This window comes from Meleagris gallopavo, chromosome 11, assembly GCF_905368555.1.
Source record: "Meleagris gallopavo chromosome 11, MGAL_WU_HG_1.1, whole genome shotgun sequence".
Taxonomy (NCBI): domain Eukaryota; kingdom Metazoa; phylum Chordata; class Aves; order Galliformes; family Phasianidae; genus Meleagris; species Meleagris gallopavo.
The window spans coordinates 23013441-23038331 of NC_139414.1; the positions used below are offsets into that span (position 1 = coordinate 23013441).

The 24891-nt window shown below is 45.5% G+C and overlaps 1 protein-coding gene across 15 annotated transcripts in view; it reads right to left on the reverse strand.

Moving 5' to 3' along the window:
• MED12L (mediator complex subunit 12L) overlaps window positions 1-24891 on the reverse strand; it is a 104690-nt gene that overhangs the window by 79237 nt on the left and 562 nt on the right. For 13 of the 15 annotated variants that reach the window (XR_014885655.1, XM_085233336.1, XM_085233334.1 and 10 more), the window contains exons 2-13: window positions 21952-22056; window positions 20417-20608; window positions 18917-19076; window positions 15616-15785; window positions 14804-14914; window positions 14140-14409; window positions 12245-12394; window positions 11595-11694; window positions 10891-11027; window positions 4767-4898; window positions 3644-3770; window positions 998-1212 (exon numbers count right to left, since the gene is read on the reverse strand). Coding sequence is in view for 14 of the 15 variants with exons in the window: in XM_085233336.1 (XP_085089462.1) it covers window positions 998-1212; window positions 3644-3770; window positions 4767-4898; window positions 10891-11027; window positions 11595-11694; window positions 12245-12394; window positions 14140-14409; window positions 14804-14914; window positions 15616-15785; window positions 18917-19076; window positions 20417-20608; window positions 21952-22056 (1869 nt within the window). In the remaining variant the exon portion in view is untranslated. Of the gene's footprint in view, window positions 1-997; window positions 1213-3643; window positions 3771-4766; window positions 4899-10890; window positions 11028-11594; window positions 11695-12244; window positions 12395-14139; window positions 14410-14803; window positions 14915-15615; window positions 15786-18916; window positions 20172-20416; window positions 20609-21951; window positions 22057-24891 lie in introns of those variants that run through there. The other 2 variants (XM_085233338.1, XM_085233337.1) reach the window with 2 other exon arrangements.

A 24891-nucleotide genomic window follows, 5' to 3' on the forward strand; every position in this document is an offset into this window, starting at 1 on the left:
TCAGTCACATCGTACTGATGACCTATTTAAGTGGTCCCAGGTAAACCCAAGCATTTAACCTACTTAAGAAATAAGAAAAAAGTAGTGATGGTTGGAAGCTTTCACATACTGACTGCTAATGCACAGAAGTACTTCTCAAGCCTAAATCCATAAAACAACAGAAGAGAGAAGGGCTGAAGGGGAAACAAAGGTTCACTGCATATCCCCTCAAGCAGTTCTGCTCCCAGGGACACCTACACAACAGGACTCTCGCACTTGTTGCAGGTTTACTTGGACAGCCCCAACATCCCAGGGCAAGTTTGGCCCTGAGCCCTGTGTAAGAGATGTACAAAAGGAATGAAAAGTAAAGATGAGAGAAGCCACCAGCTCCACAGGCACTGGGAGCAGCACAGAGGGCGGAGTCTCATCATAAAAGTCCAAATGTAGCCCACAGTCTGGAGCTTAAAGGTGCCTTCTTTTTTTACTCATTTTAGCAAAGGTGGGGAAATGCTCATCTGATGGAAGACAGAGGATTGCACACGAACTGTGCGCACTGGAGTCACGAGGATTTGCTTTATGACCCAAGTTTGTACGGACATCTGTGGCTGTTCAGCACACAGGGAGCTCCTGACCCCTGCGAGCAGCTGAGCAGAGCACTGCGGCTTCCTCCAGACTCCTCCTGTGAAAAGCTCTCCTTCCTCCTCATTAGAGTTTACCTGCACATAAGTTTCTTCACTGCTAAATTCAGAAGCCAACATTATGCCTTTTGGTTTGTTCAGAGTTATTTAGCTCAGCAGAGAACTGGCAGCTCAGTATATTTGCACCAAAACAGCAATACTTAAGTTGCACACAAAAACACAGCCAAAGGATCACTTCCAGTCTACTGAGAGATAGAAGGCCAGACAAAGAGAGATTAAAAATAAGTTGAAAACTCATATCTGAAATACTATTACCTTGGTGGAAGCCACATTTTATGAAATCAAGTATTGAACGCGGGGGAAATGACATGAAGCATTACCTCTATTTTAACGTCATTCTCCTTAGAATAGTGCTCATCCACAGTTTCCCCATTCGGTGAACGTGGTCTCGTAGTTGCAGTAATTGACAAGTCTCCACGTGATATTAAAGTGCACATGTATGCATCATGAGAGAAAACATCATGTCGAGTGAATTCAGAGAACAGCAGCACCAAATTCACAAACTCTGTCTTCTCATGGTCGCTATTTGGGTCAGCTATCCAAAACCCAAAAAAAACAGGACTGTAACTCAACATAGAAATATCCGGTTCTTAGCCACCCACCATGCAAATCCCAGCAAGTTCATGTGTTAAAGGTTGAGAGGCCTGATAGAAGTGGCTTGGGTGTCCTGGATGGATTTATCTTTGTCTCCACAGAACAAACCATTTCCCACCTACTGGCACACACGCAGTGTGGTTTTGCTTTGCTGTCAGCTGGAGGCGCGTGCCAGGGCTCCAACAGCAGCAGATGCCAGAGCATCCCACCCCATCCACGCCCATTGCAGCTGGCCATTTGTCAGCAGCTAAGAGCAAGGTGCCAGCAGTTCAAAGACAAATTGAATAAATAAATAGACAGATAAAAAGAGGGGGGGAAAAAGAGGGTAAGGACATTCCTTGTGTGCAGAAAAATAAAGCTTATTGTGAAGCTCTGGATTATAACAGGCAACTCTTCCTTTTACTCCAAAATTCTATTACAAGGGTAAATTTCACTGTCTTTTGACAATGCTGCTGTATTTTTAATAGAAAAGCTTTTAAAGTATTTTCAAGGAATTCATTCTGCATACTTCAATTTATCCAGCGTTACCACAAACATCAGGAAAGAGCGTATTAGAAACTGCCTGTTATTTTGCCCATTAAAAGCAAAATGCTATGTATTTTTTTATTAAGTTCTCATTTGCCCTAGCTATATTTAATGTGACTTGTTCTGCAACAAAGGAAGGTTTGCAATAACAAAGTTAACAGAAAACAGCTGTATACCACAACTTTACCTGGCAACAAAACCTCCAGCTATTAAGCCACCAAATTCAAATCAGAATACACTTAAAAAGTCAGCTATGCAGTACAAGTTCAAACTAATTCAATATATAACACATTTTCTACTTAGAATCTTCATTTGTTGTCAAACTAGAAGGCAATTTACAGATAAGCAGTTAGAACTACTTTAGTGTTTCCCCCACAGAAAACAGAGATGTTCTTTCAATTTTCACCCTAACGCGCTTTCTGCCCCTATTTTTGAAACTCCTATTACCTTGCAGTACAGAAGTTGTACTGCTGAGCCCACAAATACAGCAGTTCTAACCCAAACCTCCCCTGCCCTGAGCTGCACAGCAAGCCGCCGTGTGAACAGGCACAGAGACATCACAAAACCACATCTGCACCCTAAGTGGTGAGCCCTCAGCCAAAAGACAGCAGTCGTGCTTTTCAGGCTTAGAGACATGGAAGCTCAAGCTCCATAAAAACAGTATCCCTCAACAAAATGAGTTCTGTCATCAAAAATCCCAAGGAACGCTTCCAGCAGATAAACCATTCCTCAGCACTTCTCCCCGCCCTGCCTGACAGAGATGCCCAAGTGGAGAAGGATAGGACCACATCTGAAACGAGGAAATCAGAAACTCAAGTCTGAATAACAAAATAGTTTGCATGGTTTAGTAAAACTTGGGTCACCACTGACACGAAAATAGAGCAACACCAACACTCTGAAGTTTGCAACAACTTCTTCAGGTGTTTCTCCTTTCTCAGGTGTTGTGAGTTCTCGTCATCATGTTTCAAACCACTTAAAATCCACTTCAATGTAAGGGCACCAGAAAAAAAAAAAAAGGCACTCATCTCTAGTACTAAAGATATGAGAAACACGGGCTATAACAACATATAGCTTTATTAGACCAGTGCATTTCTTAGAGCAACCTACAACAGACAAAGACCCTTTATTCAGCCCACCTACCCGTCAGCTAACAGCTTACGACTTTGCTGCTTGTGTGCAGTGCTCACTATGAATGTGCAGTACTGTCATGCTATAATGGGATGTTAATAGCAAGGCAGCAAGGTCTTTGGCTACAGCAAATGAGAAAGAGTCCAAAGACAGCAGCCACAGATACAGGAACAAAGGGAAAAAAAGTTCCCTAACTTTGGAAGACCCCGGGTAGGCAGGGATCTCCAGTAAGAGATACTCTGGCCTCCACTGCCAACCCTTAAATGAGGTCTGGGAAGGGGTGGATCCTGGCTCCAGCCCTTCCAGTCACTCAGGTGCTGCACACACCTGAGCTCTCCTGGGCTGACCCTGCCTTCCCACCAGGTGCTCCATCACTGCTTCAGGCTGTGACTCAGCATTTCCACTACAACTTGTCAAAAATGTTAGCATTTGATGTTAGCTACGCATATAGTGCCAGTAATTTCCCCAGATCTTGTAAGGTCTAAACAGAAGTAAGTACTGCTTCTTCCAATTTTCATTTTGTGAAAGAAAAAAGGAAAAAAAAAAAAAAAAAGATTATGAAGAGCTTACAACAAGGCAGGAAGTTTTAAAAAGTAAGTGCAAAAGAGAATGGAGCAGGTCATCACAGAAACCAAAACACCTGCCAGAGCCGAACGGTAACTCAGCAGTCAGGAGCACAGCGGTCGTTTCTGACCTTCTTGGGATGAGTTAATACTCACACAGCGAGGGAGCCTGTGTGTCCAAAAACCTCAGCAGGACATTCTGGAAAACAGGAAGACTGGAACTTGTCAAGGAGGCTGAAGACAGAGATTCCTTTTCATCGAGGACTTCAGATTCACCACATCTCTGCAGAGTTAAATAAATAAAAAAGCGTGCATCTACGCACAGACATGCAGAGTTCCAAAACTTACATGTGAAGCAACTGTAGTGTGATTGTTTCCCATCTTTTCATAAAACCCAGTCTTGATCTAGAATGACTTTTTTCCCATACTCAGTTTAGTTGCTTCTGAAGTTTGCTTTTCTGTTAATCACTTTGGATGGCTTACTGAGGCGTGCCTCTCACACGCACCTTCTGCAGTGATGTGCTCTCACATAAAAGCAAAAAAATTAAGATCCAGAACTTCCAGGACTAAAGCAAAGGCAAAAAGTAACTCCCCCCACTTGTGTACATGACAGCACAGTACCAACCAGGGCCAATACCTCCTCCCAAAGCCCCTCCGGGGCGGCAGCAGCACGGTCATTACTCTGCACACAGCATGGAGCTGAGTGCCATGGGGATGTGGCAGGGGAGGTGTTGGCTCCTGCAGGATGGAGCGTGGTCATCTACCACAACAGAGAGACAGAGGTTTTCATAACGATGTCACTATCCAATTTTTTGCTCTCCAATGCAACATTTTCACTTCTCCTAAAAAAGAAGGCAGTTCTACAGAATGTGAGATACAAGTCACACTGCAGTTAGGCCTAAAAATAAACCCTGAGTCTGGAGCCCTCCAGTGGGAGCACAGATCCACCTTCTGCCCCACACAGCTCCCTCATGGCAGCATCCCAGCGTCTGGGCAAGCAGCTCACGGACACAAGGGGCTCACAAAGGGCTCACAGATGCCATCCAAATAAACAGGTACCAAGGCTGCTCTCAGCTGGGCTGCAAGTAGAAGACTTTTTCATTTTAAGTTTATGTAGGATATAAAAACCGTAAATCGATGAGAAAATCTCCAGTGCTCCAAGTATAATCAAATTTACTTTGTGTTGCAAAGGACAGAGATTAAGGCAATCTTTCCTTAGAAACATCCTTGCTTTCTTAGACATACCGTTCATGCTATTCCAGATAAAGACAGGACTTACTTCTGCTTCAATTTCTGCTTGCCTTTTCTCCAGCAGTTTGGCCACCACCATGGCGCGGTGCTTCCCAGACCGCTTGCAGCTCACAGCCCACTCACACAGCAGCATCACCACGGCCTCATCGCTGGGGGCTGCCTGTGCAGAACAGAGACAGAACGGCATCTCACATATACGGCCAGCAGGCTTAATTCTGAGCAAGGGCTTTCTGATGGATGGAGAAAGAAAACAGGTTTTGTTCTTTACTACTAGTGGATGCACAGGGATGTTTCACTCATAGTATTTTCTAATACGATCTGGAAGCAAAAGAGGAAAATCACTATTTTCTCACTGCTGAGAATCGAATCTAAACTGTCTTGTAACATAATGTCACTTCATAAGAAAAGGGCAAAATAGGAAACCTATATCCACAGAGTCTCTCAACCACAGCTATCACACCGAGTTCCTTGCACTAATTATTCCAGGCCTCCTCCATCGGCTTCCAGGTCATTACTTGTGCCCCACCTACACATACACACACAAAAAACAAACCCCAAAACACCACAACCACTGAAGGTGTGAGGATCAAACAACCAAAGTCAGAAAGCTCCCAACCAAACTGCTCATCTTACCTCCCACCTGTGCTTTCCTGACAGAGGTTTTTAAGAACAGTACATATACACACTTAGACAATCCATATTTTCTAAGGGCTATGCTATACACCAGCTGTGCTTTGCCCTGTTATCACGTTTTTGCATTTTTGAGGGGGAAGACTGGGACAGCTTCAGAGCAGTAACTTTCACACTTGAGAGGTCTGCAATGCCTGCTGGCTCAGACAGAAGCACTTGTTTCCAGGGGAACCCATTGCTGTCAGATGGCTGTAAGTGATCAGTCGCCTTCACAATTACAGTGCGGATTCCCAAATTCCGTATGCACACAGAAAACATCGGGGTATTCGTCCAGCCAAGAGTTGCACCCAGACAACTCATACATGCTTAAAATTGGTGAGTTCGGTACTTGGGAACTGGCACACACAGCAGTAAAGCCAGTTCTCAGCATACAGGTGATCACTGAAACCTTCTCACACAGACCTGTGTTGGGCAAGGCGCCATCACCAGAGCCCCCCATACACCAAGCTCATGGAACGTGGGCCGTGGGCAGCAGCGGAGAGGTTGAGCAAAGTGCAGCTGAAGCAGCTAACCACAGGGACGGCTCTGCGCAGTGCTGGAAGCTCCAGTGCTGGCTGCGTGCTGAGCACAGGCAGCGGTGTGCTGCTCTCAGGGCCGGGGAAGCAGCCGCAGCAATGCTCAGAGCAGCGTGGGAGGGCCGAGGCAGCCGCCCTGCTGCACCGCTTCCTCCTCCCCTGGTGGCTCCCATGGCAGCACCTCATGATTTCCCCCTCTGATGCTGATAGCGTTTACTTAATTAAGCACACCAAGAACGCAAGTCAGCGGCGCTGCTTAAAACAATCAGGTTCTGGATTTATCTAATTTGCAGATGTCCCAGCCCCTCGAGCAGACCTCGTTTCAGAGGGCTCAAACTGCTGCCTGGAAGAGCTGCACTGAGATCAGAGCGTTGCAGGAGGACGTGGGATGGGTCCGAGCTCTGCCCAACATCCACATTCTGCAGGGCAGATGCCAGACAGAGCTCAAGCACAGCTGATCAGGGGAACACAACCCCTTCTTTGCCTCAAAACCTCATGTCCTGGTGAGAGGAAATGCTGCATCAGATAGGGGAGCTCAACACAGCTGGTGGCACCTCGTCCTGCGAGGTTTCACCAGTTCTGGGTACCTCATGCACAACCCTCTGCCCAAGAGAGCTCTGCATGAGGGGGTTTGGAAGTGACTTGTGCTCAACCCTCAGTGGCCATAAACATCAGTGCTTGGGAACCAAAGCCACTGCTTTCAGGCACAGAAGCTGTGTGGTTGAAATCATCCCACTCAAACCTGATGCTCAGCCAATCTAGCTACGACAGAAGGTAGCTGTCACTTTCTGAAAGCCATCAGCCTTTCAGAGAAAACCAGAGGTATCACATCACTGCCTATAAGCAGAGCAAGTCCGTGAAGAACAAGAAAAGAGTTCTTGGGGTTTTTTCAGTTAAAAAAAAAAAAAAAAAGCAGCAGCAGCAGTAGTAATGCTTAATACTTTCAGTATTCTCCTGCGTTACCATTCTGATATACTTGGAGATAGGAAGCCAAAAGTATTATTAACACCGCTTTTTATAACTCAGACCTCTTTTCCCACTGGTCCTCACTTTTATTATTAACTCAATGCTGCTACCAAGGAACAAGTCTGACTTCTGCTCCAGCTAATGCCACTGCTGAACAGCAGGCTGCAGAACCTCTTTTTGGGACAGAGCAGGGACTGCCGGGCGCAGTGCCCACTGACCGGCACAAAGCTCTGCCCCAGGAGGTTCCCCCGCCTGCCTCGCTGCTTTCACACCTCTCAGGGACTGACCTGCCACAGGGCACACAAACGCTGTCCCAGCAGCAGCATTAGCCACTGCTCTGAAGCTGTCTAACGCAAAAGGAAAAAACAAGCCGTGTGTTCTTGCCAACGGCTCTGCCAGTTGTTTAAGTCACTGAATTTATGTTTCTGTCCAGAGAAATTTTGCACTGACTCCCTTAGGAGCCGAGGTGAGCAGGAACGTTGTGCTGAATTTTCTGAAACCATTAAGGGTGACAATACCTGCCCAGTCACGCTTCAGAACACAGAATCATAGAATCACAAAGTTGGAAAGGACCTACAAGATCACCCAGTCCAACCGTCCTCCCGTTACCATTGCTACCACAAGCACTAAACCATATCCCGTAGCTAACAGAGCAGTTCAAGCAGCTGAACTAACGCTAACCACATTATTCAAAATATTGCAAGAATGCTCCACATATTCTCTATTTTCTCAGTGTTTATGGAAATAGACTTTGTTTCCTCAGACAGTTCAGTGTACATCCCATTTCTCCTTCTGTCCTGAGTCCCAGCACACTCAGACTGGGTCCCTCAGGCAGCAGCAGTCTGCCTGCTAAATTCCTGCTGTCCTGAACCCAGCAGCACCACCAGCCCTCTGTTCCCACAGACACAGGGGGTGGATTTTTTGTTTCATTTCCAGCAAAGTGATCTCAGAAAGACAAATATTAACTCCCAGCATCTGTTACAAGCCCTTTCGTGAGAACCAAGTTAAAAAACATAATTTCACTCTAAAATAAAAAACAACTCTCAACATTCTAAGAATTCAGCTGGACTGCAAATATAACATGGGACATAAGCTCTCAACACGTGTTCAGAGACCCGAACTTAGAAAACAATCCAAGTGCACAAATTTCCAGGAAGTTCGAGATTTTCCACAGTGACGTCAAGAAATTCAACATCATTTCTTAAAAATCAAATGCTTTCTCTATTCTTCCAACAGCAGCTAAAATATTCCGCTATGGAGTGTCATTCACCAGTACCCCTCCCCCCCTTATGTGTGCTTAGGCTGTCCCTGCATTGTCCCTCACAGGCTGCTCACACAGCCCAGACAGCCACTGCTGGCCAAGGATGCCCTGAGTGCAGTCACAGGGGGGCTTCACCATCACGGCTTCTCGCAGGACCTCCGTCACACACAGCACAACGCTCACAGCCTGAGCTCTGCTCAGTGCCTGCTGTTTGCTAATCACTCAGTGTCCAGCCACAGCGCAGCCCCTCGCTCCACTCTTTTCTCCATTTCGCTCTCCTGTCATCAGTGCCTCCAGGCCCTGTCCTCCCCGTAACACCTCTGCACTGCCCACGGGAACAAAGCAGCCACGGCCTCACAGCCAGCCTGTCCCCATCACCCTGCCGCCTCCCCCAGGCCCGCTTTGCTGTGACACTCAGAAGTCAGCAGCACAGCTGAGTCAGGAGGCAGGGGTCCAGAGAGGACATCTCACCCACAGAACAGCAGCCTTTGCATGGGTCGCCATCTGAAGGCAGCACGCATGTGACCTCTGAAATTACGACATTGTCTTCCTAGGAAAAACAGCCTAAACTCATGAAGTGGGAAGGGAGTAGTTTAAAAAAGAAAGGAAACACAGCATTTCACGTGGGAATGTGCTCATTTCCAGCCTGCAGCACAGCCTGGCAGGAGGCACTCAGACACGCGGCCGGAGGCCTTGCTCTGCCCCCAGGACCTGACCGCGCCGCGGGGAGGAGGGAGCAGCTGCACCAGGGAGCCTGAACGCAACCTCCCAAGTGCAGGCACCAAAGTAGAGCCTCTGTTCCGTAGGTCAGGCGCTCAGCAACACCAGGCAGCCTCTGGCAGCCAGATGTTAACCTCAGGACAGGCGACTCGAACGCTCCAGAGGGCATCCGAAGCTATAGACAACGTGAGCGCTTCGTCTCATACCTAGGCCCAAACCAGCAAAGTACTACTGAAACATTCAGAGTTTTCTTCTCTCAGAAAAAAAATATATACATGCATACATACATGCATATATATATCAAAAATCTTATCTGCTTTCCTACAGCTCTTCTGCAAACACAGGGACATCACCAATTCTGCATGATCATGTTTTATTACAGCTCAGCATTCTCCACCTCAGAGTAAATGATTATGTCATTAGAAGACTGGCAGTAAATTAACCAGACAGATCTCATAAAGGTGTTTGGTACCAGAGCTTCAAGAGAGCTGCTCAGGGGCCACAGCAGGCGTGTTTTCAAGGCAACCCAACTTCAGGTCATAAAGTAGCAGAAAAAAGGGGTAATAATAGCCAACAACTGACAGCAAGAACAGAACAGAGCAATCGCTGTACTTTCAGAACACACACTACCGATACTGTGCTTTGGAACATGAAGAAACATTCTGGGAATATAATTGCAGTTGAAGTTAGAAAAGCCTTCTCAAAAGCAGAAAGTAAGAAGGAAAGAGACACAAAACAGAACAAATCTGACCACAGCATGAAACGACAAAGGGATTTAAAACTCGATACAGAAACCATACAAGTTATCCTTTCTTCCATGAAAGAGTGAAAAAAGCCAGAATGGACCAGGATTTTATTTCAGCTACACAATAAAAACTGTGATGATGAAATGTGTATTATAAAATCTATCAGAGAAGCTAACATTGCAACATAGACATGCATAATAATTTCAAAACTACATGACATGCAAAACGCTGCTATGTACCATGTAATTCAAAGATTGTTATGGCTTTGAGTGAGACTGCAGGGGATTAAACTTGAAAAAACGTGGAAACTTCATGTCCAAGAAAGGTCTGGCCCAGAACAGATGACTCAAATTACTCACATTGTTGCTGCCATGAGATGGCTGTATTTTCTCTCTCACAATCTAACAGCATGTCTGAAATACAAACACAATCCTGCCTTGTCTTTCACACCTACCTGCCAGTTCTGAGCTGCTTCACAGGTGTATCTGTCCAGAAATATTTCCAAAGAGATCCTATCTCCCTGTCACCAACATTCTTTGTTTATCTCAGCAGTCACTACACCACTGATTAATAATTATTACACAATGTTTCTGAGCAACAGTCTCAAATTATGAATACCAAGAACATACCATCACAAACAAGAAAATGGGTATATTAAATAAAACACTTTGCCAAAAAGCTTTTACAACATTAACATAAGCAACTATGACAGATTCACTGGTATTTTCCACCTTGAAATTTTACTTTATTAATGTGCTGTTAAAGCTGTTTCTTTTCCCCCAAACAATTTCCAAGTTAACTCAGAAATCCAATGTTACACATAGACCCAGTGACACTGCCAGCTGCACTGTGCAGACTGCAGTTAAAAATGTTAAAGACTTCTGATAAAGATTTTTATGATCTGTGAACACAGTCCTGGAAGCACAGGGAAAAATAAAAGTACACAATTTCAAATACACTAAAATATTCTAAAAGCTACTGATATGCAACTTTCTGCAACGGATATAAAAGGTGTGGATATTTTACCTAATTCAGGACAGTATTCAAGAGACCATCCACTTAAGAATTACATTATAATAACAAAGAGCTGCTTACTTCTAATAAATGAAATTTTGAATAGTAAATGAGAAAAACACCCTGTGAAAATACACAGCTGTTGTATCGGTTTCATACATGTGCGCATGCAGTTCTCACAAGTAAGAATAAAATCCACTGTCTACAGATTAGGCAGTGAGAAGAGAATATAGCCATTACCTCTTGGTTATCTTTATTCTGGTTTGCCCAGAAAATCTTATGATAAAGCGTCTCCATTGAATTGCTGGAATCTGATCTGTCAAAACAATGTCGATCCAACACTTCTAAGGTGTGCAGAACTCGGCTGATGGTCACCCCTAGATACAGGAGTCAGAGGGGAAAGAAAAAGTTTAAATAAGATGACACTGTGGGATTTCAGGCATTACTGGACACTACAGTTATCAGCATTAGGGGAGCAGAAGATGGCATTTGATGTTTATTTCACTGTGAGGCAGCTACTCAGACCCTCAATAGCCTGACTGCTACCTACTCACTTATTTTTGTCATGGAAATGAAAGTTCCAGTACTCACACCAAAGAGTAACTGCATATTTTCTAACTTGTATGCTCTATATGCAAATTTCCAGCCAGTCTCTTTCCTACTTATCCCTTATCTGTGCAGAAAACAAACTATTTCTCAAACCTTTCTCACCTAGGTATCCAGCTATTCCAGGAGCCAGAGGTAACCAAGTCCAAACCTGAATTCTTAGCTTCTACTCAACATTTTCATGTTAATGTGATTTCACTAGTCCAAGAACTGAGGTGCAGGTGGAGAAATGCTCTATTACTGCAATGAATCACGGTGCAACAGGTTTATACTCAAAGAAAAAGAACAGATGCTAACCCTAAGACTCCCAACACTTACTTCACTACGTCTTGCCTTACCTGCAGCTGATTCTTGGCACTTGTCAAAAGACCACCGCACCTCCACAGCACGACCTCTTTGTTTTATCTGCTGTTCTACTTCATAGATCTTTGCCCGAACCTGTAAATGAGGTAGTTACTAATTAGCTAGCAGTAGAAAGTCTCAATTTTCATTTCAAGCTTGAGACGGGTTCCTCAGTAGGAGGAAGGTATCTTATGATGTTCTACAGCATTCCCTATACTTGGTAACAACAAACTAAAGCACGTTTGGTTCAAAGGCTTTTATCTGTTAAGTATCTTCTGGTACAATAAAACTTCTTTTACTTAAGTTCAACCCAGCAGAAGTTTATTTCCAATCTGAATTTAACCTCCAATGTGAAAAGTCACAGCTCACGATATGATATGATACACCTCCTCTTATTTGCCACTTCACATCTTAAAGTAATTTCTGTTTGATAACTGAAAACATCTGAACGTAAGTAAAACTACTGATATTTTCACAAAAATCAGTGTCTGACTGACATACAAACTAAGGTCATCAGGAACTTGCACAGTGCTAGTCTTAGAAGTTGAACTACATTAATAACTACACCTCTAGCTGCAGTCATGAACGCAATCACTTCTTGGGATATAGAACAGATCTTATTTATCTCAACATTAAAAAAGTTTACCTGCTGATTAAATGTTGAATTTCCACCTGGCATAGGTAAACTAGATGGAGCAACTTGAAGTAAATCCAGGGGTGAGCCAGGATTAACATTCTTATTTTCATTCGTGGAATAATTCCACACCAAGGCACTTGGGCAACAAAGAGTTATAGTCTGCAAGCAATAGTACAAAACACAAGTAGTGTGTGATAGACAAGACCAACAATACCAACAATAAGAGAGCTAGAATCATTTTGGTCAATTACAGAGAAAGAAACAAAAGACAAGTCCACACACACTGAGGAAATTCAGTTGCTATGTTACTTTCCTCCCTCATTATTAAAAATTGTATTTAAATATATGCACTCTCAATTCTCATTTCTGTTGCCTTTATAATGCCACCAAAGAGCATCAACAAAAGTTAATCCCAGACAGATCCTCTCCATGAAATGTGAATGAGTCTTAGAAAAAAGTAAGTCATTTTGGTATTCAGCTTTCAGAAAGAAGCTACATATGAAAAATTAAAATTTAAGAGACAAGAATGAATACTTCTGCCAAGTTCTAAAACACGAAACACTGAAATACACCAGAAACTTAACATTTACTTCAAAAGAGAGACATTGCATTGACAGGCTTCAAGAGGGTCCTTCTGCAGTGGCTTACCACTGAGTACCTATTAATCTGCAGCATCTAGAGCTGTGCAGAGCAAAAGCAGAAAGCTTTGGTGCTTTTGGGTCAGACCTTAAATATCATCCAAAGTGATAGAAGTTGCCTCATATGATTGATTTTTTTATCTTTGAAGCTGCTGCAAAATTTGTTTGGAAGTTCTCCCGGTCCAAATTTGGCCTTCAAAGCAGCACCTTAGCAAAAAGATTGCCCAGAAAAACACTGTTAAAAAGCTGGAGAGCTTGTCTGCATCAGGGCCATCCTATGGACCTGCTTGGTAGTGCAAAAAAAAAGGGGTGGGGAAAAAACACAAAGATCACACACACACAAGGAGGAAAAAAACAAATAGTACAGGATGAACAGAAAGATTATCCTCTGTGCTGTTATCAGAGGAAAGCTGTAAAGCTGCTAAAGCTAAAGCTGTAAAGCTGTGTGAGACAGAAGCAGCCCTGTGACAGGGAGCTGCCCACCACTGGAGGAAGGTGCCCAGAGACGTGGAGGAGATACTCAAAACCCAACTGGCAACAGTCCTGGACAGTCTGCCCTGGCTGACCTTGCCTAAGCAGGGGGGATAGCCACCTGATCTCAAAAGGTCCCACTGCACTGCCCATCCTGCAGCTCTGTGGTCCCACGATCATCAGCACACTCCTGGTGTGCTCTCTACAAACCTGCCACCACCAATCAATAAGTGCAAGTAAACAGTTTCTTCTGATCCACAGTCCTGAAAACTGAGCAGGTTGTGAAGGCAACAAAACTTTTGTAACCCTGCTGCCCATAGTGGCACCAGGCACCCAGGACAACCTGGAGGAAGCAAGGAAACCGCCGAAGTCCAAGGCTTGCAGGAGTCAGTGAGGCGCTGTCTTCAGCCCAGCTGCTCCCAGCAGGGACAGATGGGGTCTGCCAGGAACGAGCAAGCTCCCCGCTGATGAAAGCACTGCACAGAGCGTTACTGCAGCCACTAACACTGCTCCAGGGGACGGCTGTGCCGCTCCTGTGGCAGAGCTGCTCCCTCGTGAGGCAGCGCTGCAGACACACAAGTGCAGCACCGGCTCCCCCAGACGCCTCCACAAGCACACCTCAGGCAGCGGCTAGGATTCCTCCTGCTACCTCCACGTCCACAGTGCTCTTGTTTACCTGATGCAGCCGCATTTCAAACCACAGCCAGTGCGCCTCGTCAGACCCAGACATACAGTTTTCCAAGAAACTCAACGGTTGCGGCCTCAAAAACAAAGGGCGACAAAGCTTTGGCCTACCTGCAGCATGCAACTCAGCCCGTACACCAGCGGACGGTGCTGTGGGCAGGAGAGGAAATCTGAGCAGGAGAGCTGCACGGGGCTCAGCACAGGGCCAGGCGCAGTCGGACTCGGCGCTGCCAGAGCAGGGTTACTTGGTGCAATAATCACGTGGGGAGAATGTGCAGCTGCAAGGCTGGCGCCGTCGCTCAGCAGCAACGACAGGCGTCTGGCGCAGAAATAAGCAAGGCGGCGGGACAGGTAAGCTGACTGAACAAACTCTTCTGAATACTGAAATTAAAACAAAAGAACATCATTTACCAGACTGCCTCCCTCACATCTTCATTTTAATTAACAATCAATATGCACAAAGTAGAAGGGATCACAAGAGAGTACCCAAAATGCAAATCTATACTCTTGTCCCTTAAAAATTCCATCTGTTTTGCAGGACCAGTTGCGGAACAGGAGTCTTCCTACCAATTTCAGTTAAGAAGGATTATAAGGCATGAAATCTGTAATGATACCTATACATTTCAAACCTAGATCGTGCAAAATGTTTCCCTAAATGTTTCGAGTAAAAACGCTCACATTGATTTTAACACTACAACTACTAGAATCATTTAACACATATGGGTCATGCTTCCATTGATTGTGTAAATTACACAGCTTTAAAACACACACATACCTGCAACACGAGCGGCAGCACCAGCTTAAGAATGTCGTCATCAGCAGGTCTGATTTTTTCCAAAACATCCAGTATCCACGTCAAGTACTCGTGTCTCTCAAGCATTCCTTCCTTAAAGGATTTTAAACAACACATCACTTGTTAGCTGGGAGCACTAGTGTGTAACTACAAGTTTTATTTCATTTCTGGTCTAACTCTCATTGCTCACAGCAGCTACCAGGACCCTCGCACACCGCCCTACCAAACACCGTTATGGCAGCCCCGTGGGCAGACAGCTGTGACCAGGACTCAGCATTACTTCTATACAAGCAGCACTCAGCCCTGGAGGCCTCAAACACCAGCACCACTGCTCGAGCTCAGACAACGCTGAGGCAACAGTATCCCTCGGGACTCCTGCTTTCACAAAGGCACAATCTCTTCAGCTGAAGGCTGTGAGGCTGAGGACCCCAGGTGCAGTCCTGGCAGTCTGCAAAGGTGAGTATGGGCTAAAACGTGGAGCTCAACAGCCAGATCACCACTCTAGCACCCAAGGCTTCGTGCTCCATTGTGACCAGAGCCTGGCTCACAGTCATTAAATGCACCCTTAAAAGATGGGATAATACAGGAAGAAAGGGAATAATTGAGAACATTACTGCAATAACACTCAAGCATGCTAAGCAAATCAAAGTTTTTTCAGCTAGCAAATCATTAAAATGAATTAGCATTTAAAATTTATTCTAGTTTTACAACACAAATTACCAGTAATATCTAAAAAGCAACTTTCTAAAAATGGTGACGTAAAAAAAAAATCCATGCATTTCCTAAAGTATTACCTGAAACATATAAAAGGACAGTTTTTCATTATATTCCCACTGCTTCAAGGCCTGTTCCATCTCTTGAGGCATCACTACAGAGCTGTTGCCTTGGCTGGAAGTCACATGATAAAACTCTGCAACCTTTGCCAGCTGCTCTCGAAGGTATCTGGTTATAACTTGAGTCCATTCTACAAAATAAGTTTACAATGAACACTTCAGATGATAAAATGTTTCTGTCTCAGTGAGAATCATAACAAATTTATGTTGAAAAGTATTTATCCAAAATATTAACACACAGTCGCATAATGCAGCACCCACTGTGAATTAACAGGAGTTTTATGTGCCCCCCCTGTGCACTGCTCTCAAAGCACACATACTGTCAAGTGTTTAGCAGCCTGCTAGCTCAGCGTGATGTACGAGCACACAGACAAGCCATGTCTTTAGGGAATCACCTGTCTCTTTCATCAGAGTTCAGCCTTCAGCCTCTGAATAGCCTTGGAACAGATAAATATACTTCAGTACTTCCTTCCTTCCAGAATTTATTCCCCTCTTCCCCCCTCCTTCAAAACCAGCCAAAAAAAAAAAAGAGCAGGACTTTGCACAAGCACTAGGATATAACACTGCCCTCTCTACACAGAATCATAGAATCACAAGGTTGGAAACGACCTCTAAGATCATCCAGTCCAACCGCCCTCCCATCACCACTGCTCCCACAAGCACCAAACCAGACCTCGCAGCTCCTCACTCAGACGCCTCCTGAACGCTGCCGGGGACGGCGACTGCCCACCTCCCTGGGCAGCCACTGCAGTGCCTGACCACCGAGAGAAAAAGTTCTGCCTTATGTCTAACCTAAACCTCCTCTGGTACAACTTGTGGCCATTTCCTCGGGTCCTGTTTGTTGCCTGGGAGAAGAAAGTGACACTCTGAAAGGGACAACTCCTCTGGATTTTGACTGTGATGAGAACGCACAAATTCAGAGGCAGCCTTTCAGGTCATCCTGATCAAGACAGTGCAGAGGTCTGCAAGTGCAACTCATTAGCTCTGCTTTATGACAGATAACCACTGGGTGCTGTTTGTCAAACATACGAACCCATCAAAAGCTATCAGCTTTTCTCTACACTTCAGAAGTGCTTTTATATTTAGGATAGCAGAGAAATTGGTGAAAAAGGCAAACTTGCTTGAACATATACATAAAGCTTTGGAAAAAACAAAATGGTAAGGAAGGCATTCTCTGAACAGAGTAACTGGAACATCCAGAGATTTCTGTTAATATCTCCCAAACATCTGATGGAGTTGCACATAGCCTGCATGCAGCATATTTCAGATGAGCTCTTTTATGAATGAATAATGCAATTTCTTTGACAACCTGAACTTGCTCACTGTCAGAGTTACAGGAACACAACTCAGACTCGGCTCTGTTCACCGATATCTATCCAGCTCAGATCTCAGCTACTCCCCTCCTTCTATTCCCCTTTGAATTTGTAATTGGCAGTTCTGTCAACATATGTAGAAAAGATATTAAATGCTTTTCTAACCTAATCTGAAATTTGTGCATGAAGTTAGTGGGTTTTAGTGCTTTCATACACCTGTTTAGCTACATTACTTCAAACATTCACTCACTTTTGGAGAAACAATTCTGAATCCACCACATCACACTAGTTTTCATGTCAGAGTATGAAATAAAAATTCTCACAAAACAATTACCAATATCTCTGTACTGCTGAGTTAGAAACATCACAACACAACCACCTTTCTGCTCCCTCCAGCACAGATCTAGAGCTTTATGGGGAATGTCAAGGAACACACAATAACACACATCGAATTACATCCCCAGGGACCCCAAATAACCTAACCTGGCTCACAGGCCATGCTACAGGCTTACACACAGAACAGCCAGGCCAAGTCCTTTACAAAGAGAAGCAGCACCTGCAGCTACTGGCTGCCCGCCCCGCCACGCAGTGCTGCTCAGCTGCAGGCACACAACCTGCAGGAGCACGGAGGCTCACTGACTGCCACTGACTCCCTCCCATCCTACAACAGGGCACGCTCTGAAGCAAGTGCAGGACCAGGGAAGCCGTGCAGATGGATGTGCACGAGAAAGCCTGTCAGTACTGCTGCCACCCCATACATCTGAGGAAGGGACAAACGCATTGTATTCAGCAGAAAACCACACCACAAGGACTCCACCTCTCCCATTTTTAAAGAAAGGAAGGGGAAGGAAAAGTCTGTTTCAGAATCTCTTGGTACAAAGCCCTGTGTGAAGGACAGAAGGTGAAGCTGAGAGTAGGAAAGATGGAGTCCTGCTAAGTTGTTCCAAAATCACTGAGATACAATTCACCCCCTGTCAGCAGGAGCAGCAGCACGAGGGAGCAGGGAGCAATGCCAATCCCCCATCAAACCTCACTGACCTCACTGCAGCACAGCAGCCTGCCATACCCACATGCCATGACATTCTGGGCAGTTGTTCTGGTGCTGCGTGGGGCAAACACAGACTGCCTCCCCCCTTGCTCTCTGTCAACAGACTTTTTTTTTTTTTTTAATTAAAACTATAGCAAAGAATAAACTGAAAGTGCTTGCTAGAAGATGGTTTTGGGGCTTTATTTAGAAACTCAAAGTGAAAATGAATGTTACAAGCCTAAAAACAAAAATAAAAAACAAATCGAAGTGGCAGAAACAACAGATGAGTTGGTAGAAAGATGCAGACATCTCTCACAGCAGTATGGAGATGCTGCAAAACAGCATCTGATCACAGATGCTTTAAGAACAAAAGAGGAAAAAGTTCATTCCAAGCAGTGGAAAAGCTGTAGGTAGTGTACAAGAACTATGGGAGCAGTTTGGTAATATTAGGGTATCTTTTGTCCCTTAGAGGTGCTCATGGTTTGGCCGGCTTCCTGGTGTCAGAGAGCACCATTTACCATCAGTACTTAAAATACACGCATTGCCACTTACGTTTGAAATTAGCATCTTGTTTCAGGCTTTCTAAATCAGCAGCTCAGATTACTCCTGGGTACCACTTAGCACAGCTTTTGCCACACCTGCCCCCCCACCAGAGGCTGGGATCAGTGGTTAAGACACAGCACAGCCAACTCCTAAGACACTGTGCTTGGAGACTGAGGGAGAAATCAGCTGGGAGGAGAATGAGCCAGTGGGGCAGTAGTTGTGCTGCACGGCTCTTTGTACTCTTTGACACACAGTTCTAAGCAAAACCGATTAAAAAGCATTTCTAATTGCACAGGCATTAAGTAGCACTGATGCAGCGAAGAGTAGCAGGTCCTTTCAGCTATCACAACACATTTAGATATCAGAGCTGTTTACTTACCAGTATTTGGATCAGTGGCCTGGCGTTTCTTGATTTTAGCTTCAGAAATGGCAGCATAGTAGGCACATGTCATTTTGACCAGCCATGCTGCTCGCAGCAGTGGTACAGAATATTTTGCTAAGTAAGCAAAAACATCTTCTTTTTTACTGAGAATTGGAACCTGGAATGAAACAAGGAAGCAAGTTATAGCACTGTGCAAACAGCAGTAGCATCTGCAGGTTAGCCCTGGCCTCCCCTGCTAACTGCCAGGACAGCAGCAGATCTCTTCATCAACCAGGGAAGCTCTAGACAAAACCCGCTGTCTAGACACATACAAAGAGACTTGACAATACAAAAGAACTACCCCACGCTTTCCCAAGGTTACACCTAGTAACGTCCTTTCCCAGCTTTGAGATGCCTACAGGGCCACTAGCAAACCTCTCAATTCTGCCAAGGACATCCAAAGTGCAGAAGAGTTCTGCAAGCTGATCCTCAGAACTTCTGGAAAATAAAGATAGATCAAGATTTTGGTTAAGAGTTCAGTTACACAGATGCTGTCTGTATCTTCAACGCCTCTGCTTCAGAGCCTGTAATGATGGAGTGTGCCAGGGAAGCAAGCTGGCCAGCTGTGACACCTGCCCACATGCAGAACAGGGTTGGTCCCACAAGACTTCAGGATGAAAACCCCCCTATGCTGTCACAGCAATCCTCAAGCCCTTCTGCACAAAGGTAGCATAATTTCCAGAAGCATTGTTAAAGCAACACATATGAGAAAAAGACATTTCATAACCAGTGGAGACAGAAGGGATTGGAGGCACAAATGCTGCACTACCAAAATGCCTGGAGAAAAAAGGGGCATCGATGCAGCAAACAAAGCACAGATCCTTTTCAGTAAGACTCCTCTGTGGTCACTCTAGGGACTCTACCCAGTTAGTTTCACAGGGCTTTTAACATGCTTATACACCGTTGTTCAGATGCCCATAACTCCATTTTTGTTTTTGTTTTTTTAAGGCATAAACAATGAAAGAAATCTGTGTAGTGCTTCTATCCATAAAGTTAACACCTAACAAGGTTAAAGGCAAACTCTGGATTAGTAGTATGCTTGCCACAGAAAAGTGTGTTTTGCTGGTGACCCTACTGGTGGCAAAGCAGCTCATGTTCTTCATCAGCCAGTTACTTACACTTCACTGGTGGGATGAACACATGTGTTTGGGACCTCTAGATTCAAATTAAATTGCTCAGTTTATTCTCCTCTTTGTTAAGGAACTGCAGAATGCTAAGACAAGGAATAAAATTTAAAAGCTCAATGTTATTCTTTGCTGGCAAAATCTCATTAGTTGCACATTACTCTTACCTCAGTAAAAAAGGCACAAAGGATAATAAATCATAAAGTTACTTTTTTGAAAGCAGATATATCTTAAACTCTAAACCTTTAAACGTATTTTATGAAAACAGCCTTATCCTTATTAGACCAGTTCAGTACAATTCAACACCCAAGAAATAGGAGCAGTACTCTCATACCTTTTTTGCTAAAATAGTCAGTGGTTTACTTCCTGCTAAATCTGTGAACCAGTTGTGAATTGCACTCTGAGAGCGAGCAGTAACCAGCCAGTAGTTGTCTTTGGCATTTACTTGTGGTTTCTTCTTCCCTGTGTCCTGGAACGTATTAAGTTTTAGCTTTTCTGCTAATATGCTGCTGAAGTAAGCGCCAATCTGGTGGGTAAAAAGAAAAATAAACATACATATGACAAGCAGTTAGCAAGCTTCTACTGCACATTAATGCACAGGGGACTTCCATCTCAGTAGATGCAGCCATCACCCTAGCGCAGGCTATCCATCTAATAAGATTGCACTTTAATTCCTCGCAGACAGAAGATGGTGATTCCTGGCACTAAGTACCCCTGCAACACTTCTACGAGATCAGCAAAGAAGCTGCAGAACACCAAAACCAAGGGAAAGGAGACCAGGCCTCAAAGATACCAGAGACGCAGCTGCCACTTCCAGCGACTGGGCCGCAAAGCCCCTGAGCCACATCACACCAAGAGCTGCGCAGCTCAGCCTTAGGGCCTGGCTCAGCATGTCCTACAAGTGCCTCAGAGCATTCCTCTTTTCAGCATTCTAACACACCATGGGCTACATGCCTGGTTTTCACTTCTATTAGGAACAAGTCTTACTGTCACAAGAAATGCATTCATTGTCTTTCCATCACCTGTTACAGCAGGCAAAAATGCCACGATTTGGATAAGCTGCTGAGTCCTGACTCCTACTAACACTGCCTGCACTACCACTTCATAGCTTCCAAATGCAAAATACAGTAGGATTGCCCTCCCCAGCAGTTTCAATCCCAAAGCAGCATGCAAAAAAAAAAAAAAAAAAAAAAAAAAGCCAAGCAAGGTTTGAATTGCTGTGCAAGGTCATTCGCATATCAAGGTTACTGCAATAGAAATTAATTTTCAGGCTTGCCAGTAAGAATAAGACATTCGATTTTCTAATAAGTATACTTGCAGATTCTGAACTTATTTTGATAATTCTTCCAAACAACTGTAAGCAATTCCTTGAGAATTTTTATTTGACTTCTCAGCTACGCTCAGTAGTCAAAACAAGATTAATTAAAATAGCAGACAGTAAGTACTTGCAGGTGGCAACTCCAGACAAACAAAACCAGAAGAATGTAACACGAAACTCTTTATCATCCCAACAGTAACAATAACAACCTTGTAATTTACTTGTATCACTTCTCATTTCAGATTTACTCTCTGCTAAAATAAAAGAGCACCACTGTGGAAGTAAATTTGCATTTTCCAATAAGCCATGATACGTTACATATTTTAAGAACCAAACAGCAGAAAATTACTTTGTCAGAAAACATTTTTAGACGATTTCAGACAACTTGTGTGCCAGCTTTCCTCTGCAGACTGATAAGAGCAGGTAGCAGAAACGCCGCACAGTGTTCCTATATTCTGTAATTAACTTTAACACAAAGACTTCCAACTAGAAAGCAAAGCAGTCAAGAGCAAGTTAAGTGAACACATTCAGACTGAAAAGCCCTGTCCTACCTTAGAGGCGTTGATGACAACGTTTCTAGCAGAACCATGCTCATCTCCAGAGAAGGCAGGCTGGTTACTGAAGCCTTGCTTTACATTCACCGCAGTGAGTTCGTCCTGCAAAGAGTGTCGAAGGGTGAAAAACGAAATGACGGTTCAGCATGTCAGATCATTCTGAGAAGCGTGTTTTTATAAAGAAGTTTTATGTGATTGCTAGGCCCTCGCACCTGAACGACTCTTGAAACGTATTGCGTGTTCACACGAATTTAGTGAGGAGAAACACCACGTTCCCCTGTTCCCATTAAGTTTCTCCTACCTGCAGACTTCAAGGCCATAATGCGATAAGGACGCAAGCTGTGTTGCTGGAAGAGGACTGCTGCCCAGGGGAAGGCAGCAGAAACCAAGGCCTGATCTCCTCGCTCGGGCTGTCCGTGGCTCATCATGAGGCCCGCTGTCAGGCAGCAGGGTCAGAGAGCAGGGCTGCGGGGAGCTTGGGCAGCTGGGGGCCTGCAGGCAGCACAGCCTGAGCACACGCTGGGGAGCTCACTTTGGCCCTCCCTGAGAGAAGGCAGAACCCCCCATCAGCAAACCTGCCCCAAAGGTGCTTCACCAGCTCCGCAAGGTCAGGATAAAAGCAATCCCCGAGATGATGGTGGGGTAACCTCTGGAAACAGAGTATCTGCCATGCCACCAAGCAAGCAAAACAGGACAAAAGAAAATAAGAAGGTAGCAACTTTATTGGATTTCACTGGAATGAAAACATGCATCCTCCAAAATAGCAAACCAGAAGCTTACATTCGTTTTACTTTCTTGTGCTTCGCAACACGCTTTGCTTTTCGGTACTTTCACAGAGTTTGGGAGTAACATAGAAGACAGCACTGTATTTAGAAGAAATTTCAGCTCTCTAGGGTTTAGGAAGTTAGCGAGCCTCATCTAAATTGTAAATGAAATCAACAAGAAGTGCTGGAACACTCCTCCACCCACACTATCCCCAAGACAGCCTTGAAAACAGATGAATGCAGAGATGAAAACCATCAAAGAGATTATAAGCAAATAAATAAAAGGTAAATGGCAAACAGATGGAGATCTGTGTTACTATTAGAGCCGTATCCATAGATGACCCCAGTTCTGCTATCTTTAAACTCTTCCTTTTCTGAAAAAAGAATTTGTCTAGATATCACCATACTGAAAATAACTGAGAGCCGTATGTCCTACCGCTGTAACTACCATTGCTGTGGGAGCAAGCTGGGATGGGCTGACAGCACAAACACAGCAACGTTTTGTTTTTTTTCTTACATTTGGCTCTGATTATCAGTACAACTTCTCCTGCCTTCAGCAGGGGCTCAGAAATTTTAAACATGGAACACAGGACAGTTACAAACGCAAACACCAGCCAGCAAATAAACAGATAACACCACCTGGGAACACAATGCATAGAGTTCAGCTGAATGCTTACAGGAGCTCTCCTGATGTCTCATGCTCACCCCATTAATGGCACAGGGTCATTATTTTCCAGCGCAGCTGGCCCAGTGGAAGGCAGAACTCCCTACACAGAGCAGCAGCACAGCTAAGTAAGTATCCTTCCCCTGGCTGGATTTGCAAGTCCCTTCACAAGGACAAGCAAGGAATGCCGCACGACGCGGCCGCTCGCTATGCTGTGTGCTCCACACAGTGTGCCAGACCCTCCTGGCTCCTGCAGGGACAGCGAGCTTCTTCACAAACATCAAGAAGGGTCCAACCAAGACCAATCGAGGCTTAAAATGGTTCTGAAATTTAAATAGCCAAATAAACACGCAGACAGATGGTAAAAACCCAACAGACAACGTACAGAGCTCTATTACCACTGTGGGAGAGTCAAAGTGAAGAATTTTTCAAATACATTTTTGTCCCCCCGACCCCAAAACTTTCCTTCAGAGGGAAACCTAAAAGTTCACATTAGACTCGTGAGAGGAGCGCAGCGGATCTGAACGCAGCCGTTCCTTTTAGATCCACTCACTGACCCCATCTCTGCCCCACGCCTCTCCCACATGCAGGCCCCACTTTCAGCCACAGCCACCGCCGAGACCTCAGCCCTGCGAGGAAGGGCCAGGACTGCGCCCCGCACTGCGACCGCGGCCACACAGCCCACCTGGGCTGGGCCCACACTGCTGGATGTCGGGTTTGTTCTGAGCAGTGATCCCCTGGAAGGTATCCCAGCAGTTACAGACTGACGAGCAACCCGTGCTTCAAAAGAGGAGAAGAAATTATCACACACAGAGGAGCGGTACCCCTGGATCCCAGCCGGCGCTGAGGGAAGCCGCACACAGCCCTGCGCTGAGGCTCCGTCCCACACAGCCGCGGCTCAGCTCACAGCAGCCCTGTGCGCCGGGCCAGGATCACACGCAGAGACACGTACTGCAAAAGTACTTCTAACCGCTCTAATCGCCAACTTTATTTCAGCACGACAGGCTCAGCAGCATAAGGACGAAAAGCAGAAAGACGCTGGAGGGCAGAACGGGCAGAGATGCCGCAAGGGTCGGCAGAGGGCTGGAACGCGCACGTTTCTCTGCGTTAGCCCAGGCCGCTGCCAACGCAGCCAGAATAACGCCCGTCAGCCGTCGGCCTCAACCTCCCGCTTTCCGGAGGTCTCAAAAGCAGACGGGCCAAGAAGGCAGCGACGAACCCGCCCGGCCGGACCACAGCGGCCGCTCCTCCGGCCCCATCGGCCCGGCCGGTCGGGGCACGAAGGGAGCGCCGGGAAGCAGCGCGGGATCGCAACCCGGAGCGGGGAGCGGGGAGCGGGCTGCGTGCGGCGGCCACGAAGGCTCCGAGATCCGCGCCGCCGCGCTCACGCGGCCCGACCCGAGGCCTCTCCGGCCCTCCCGGAGGAACGGTGGACGGGAAGCGCCACGCGCCGAGCCCGGAGCTCCGCGAACCCGCGGAGCAGAAGGGCCGTCCGCCCCGCGCTGCGCG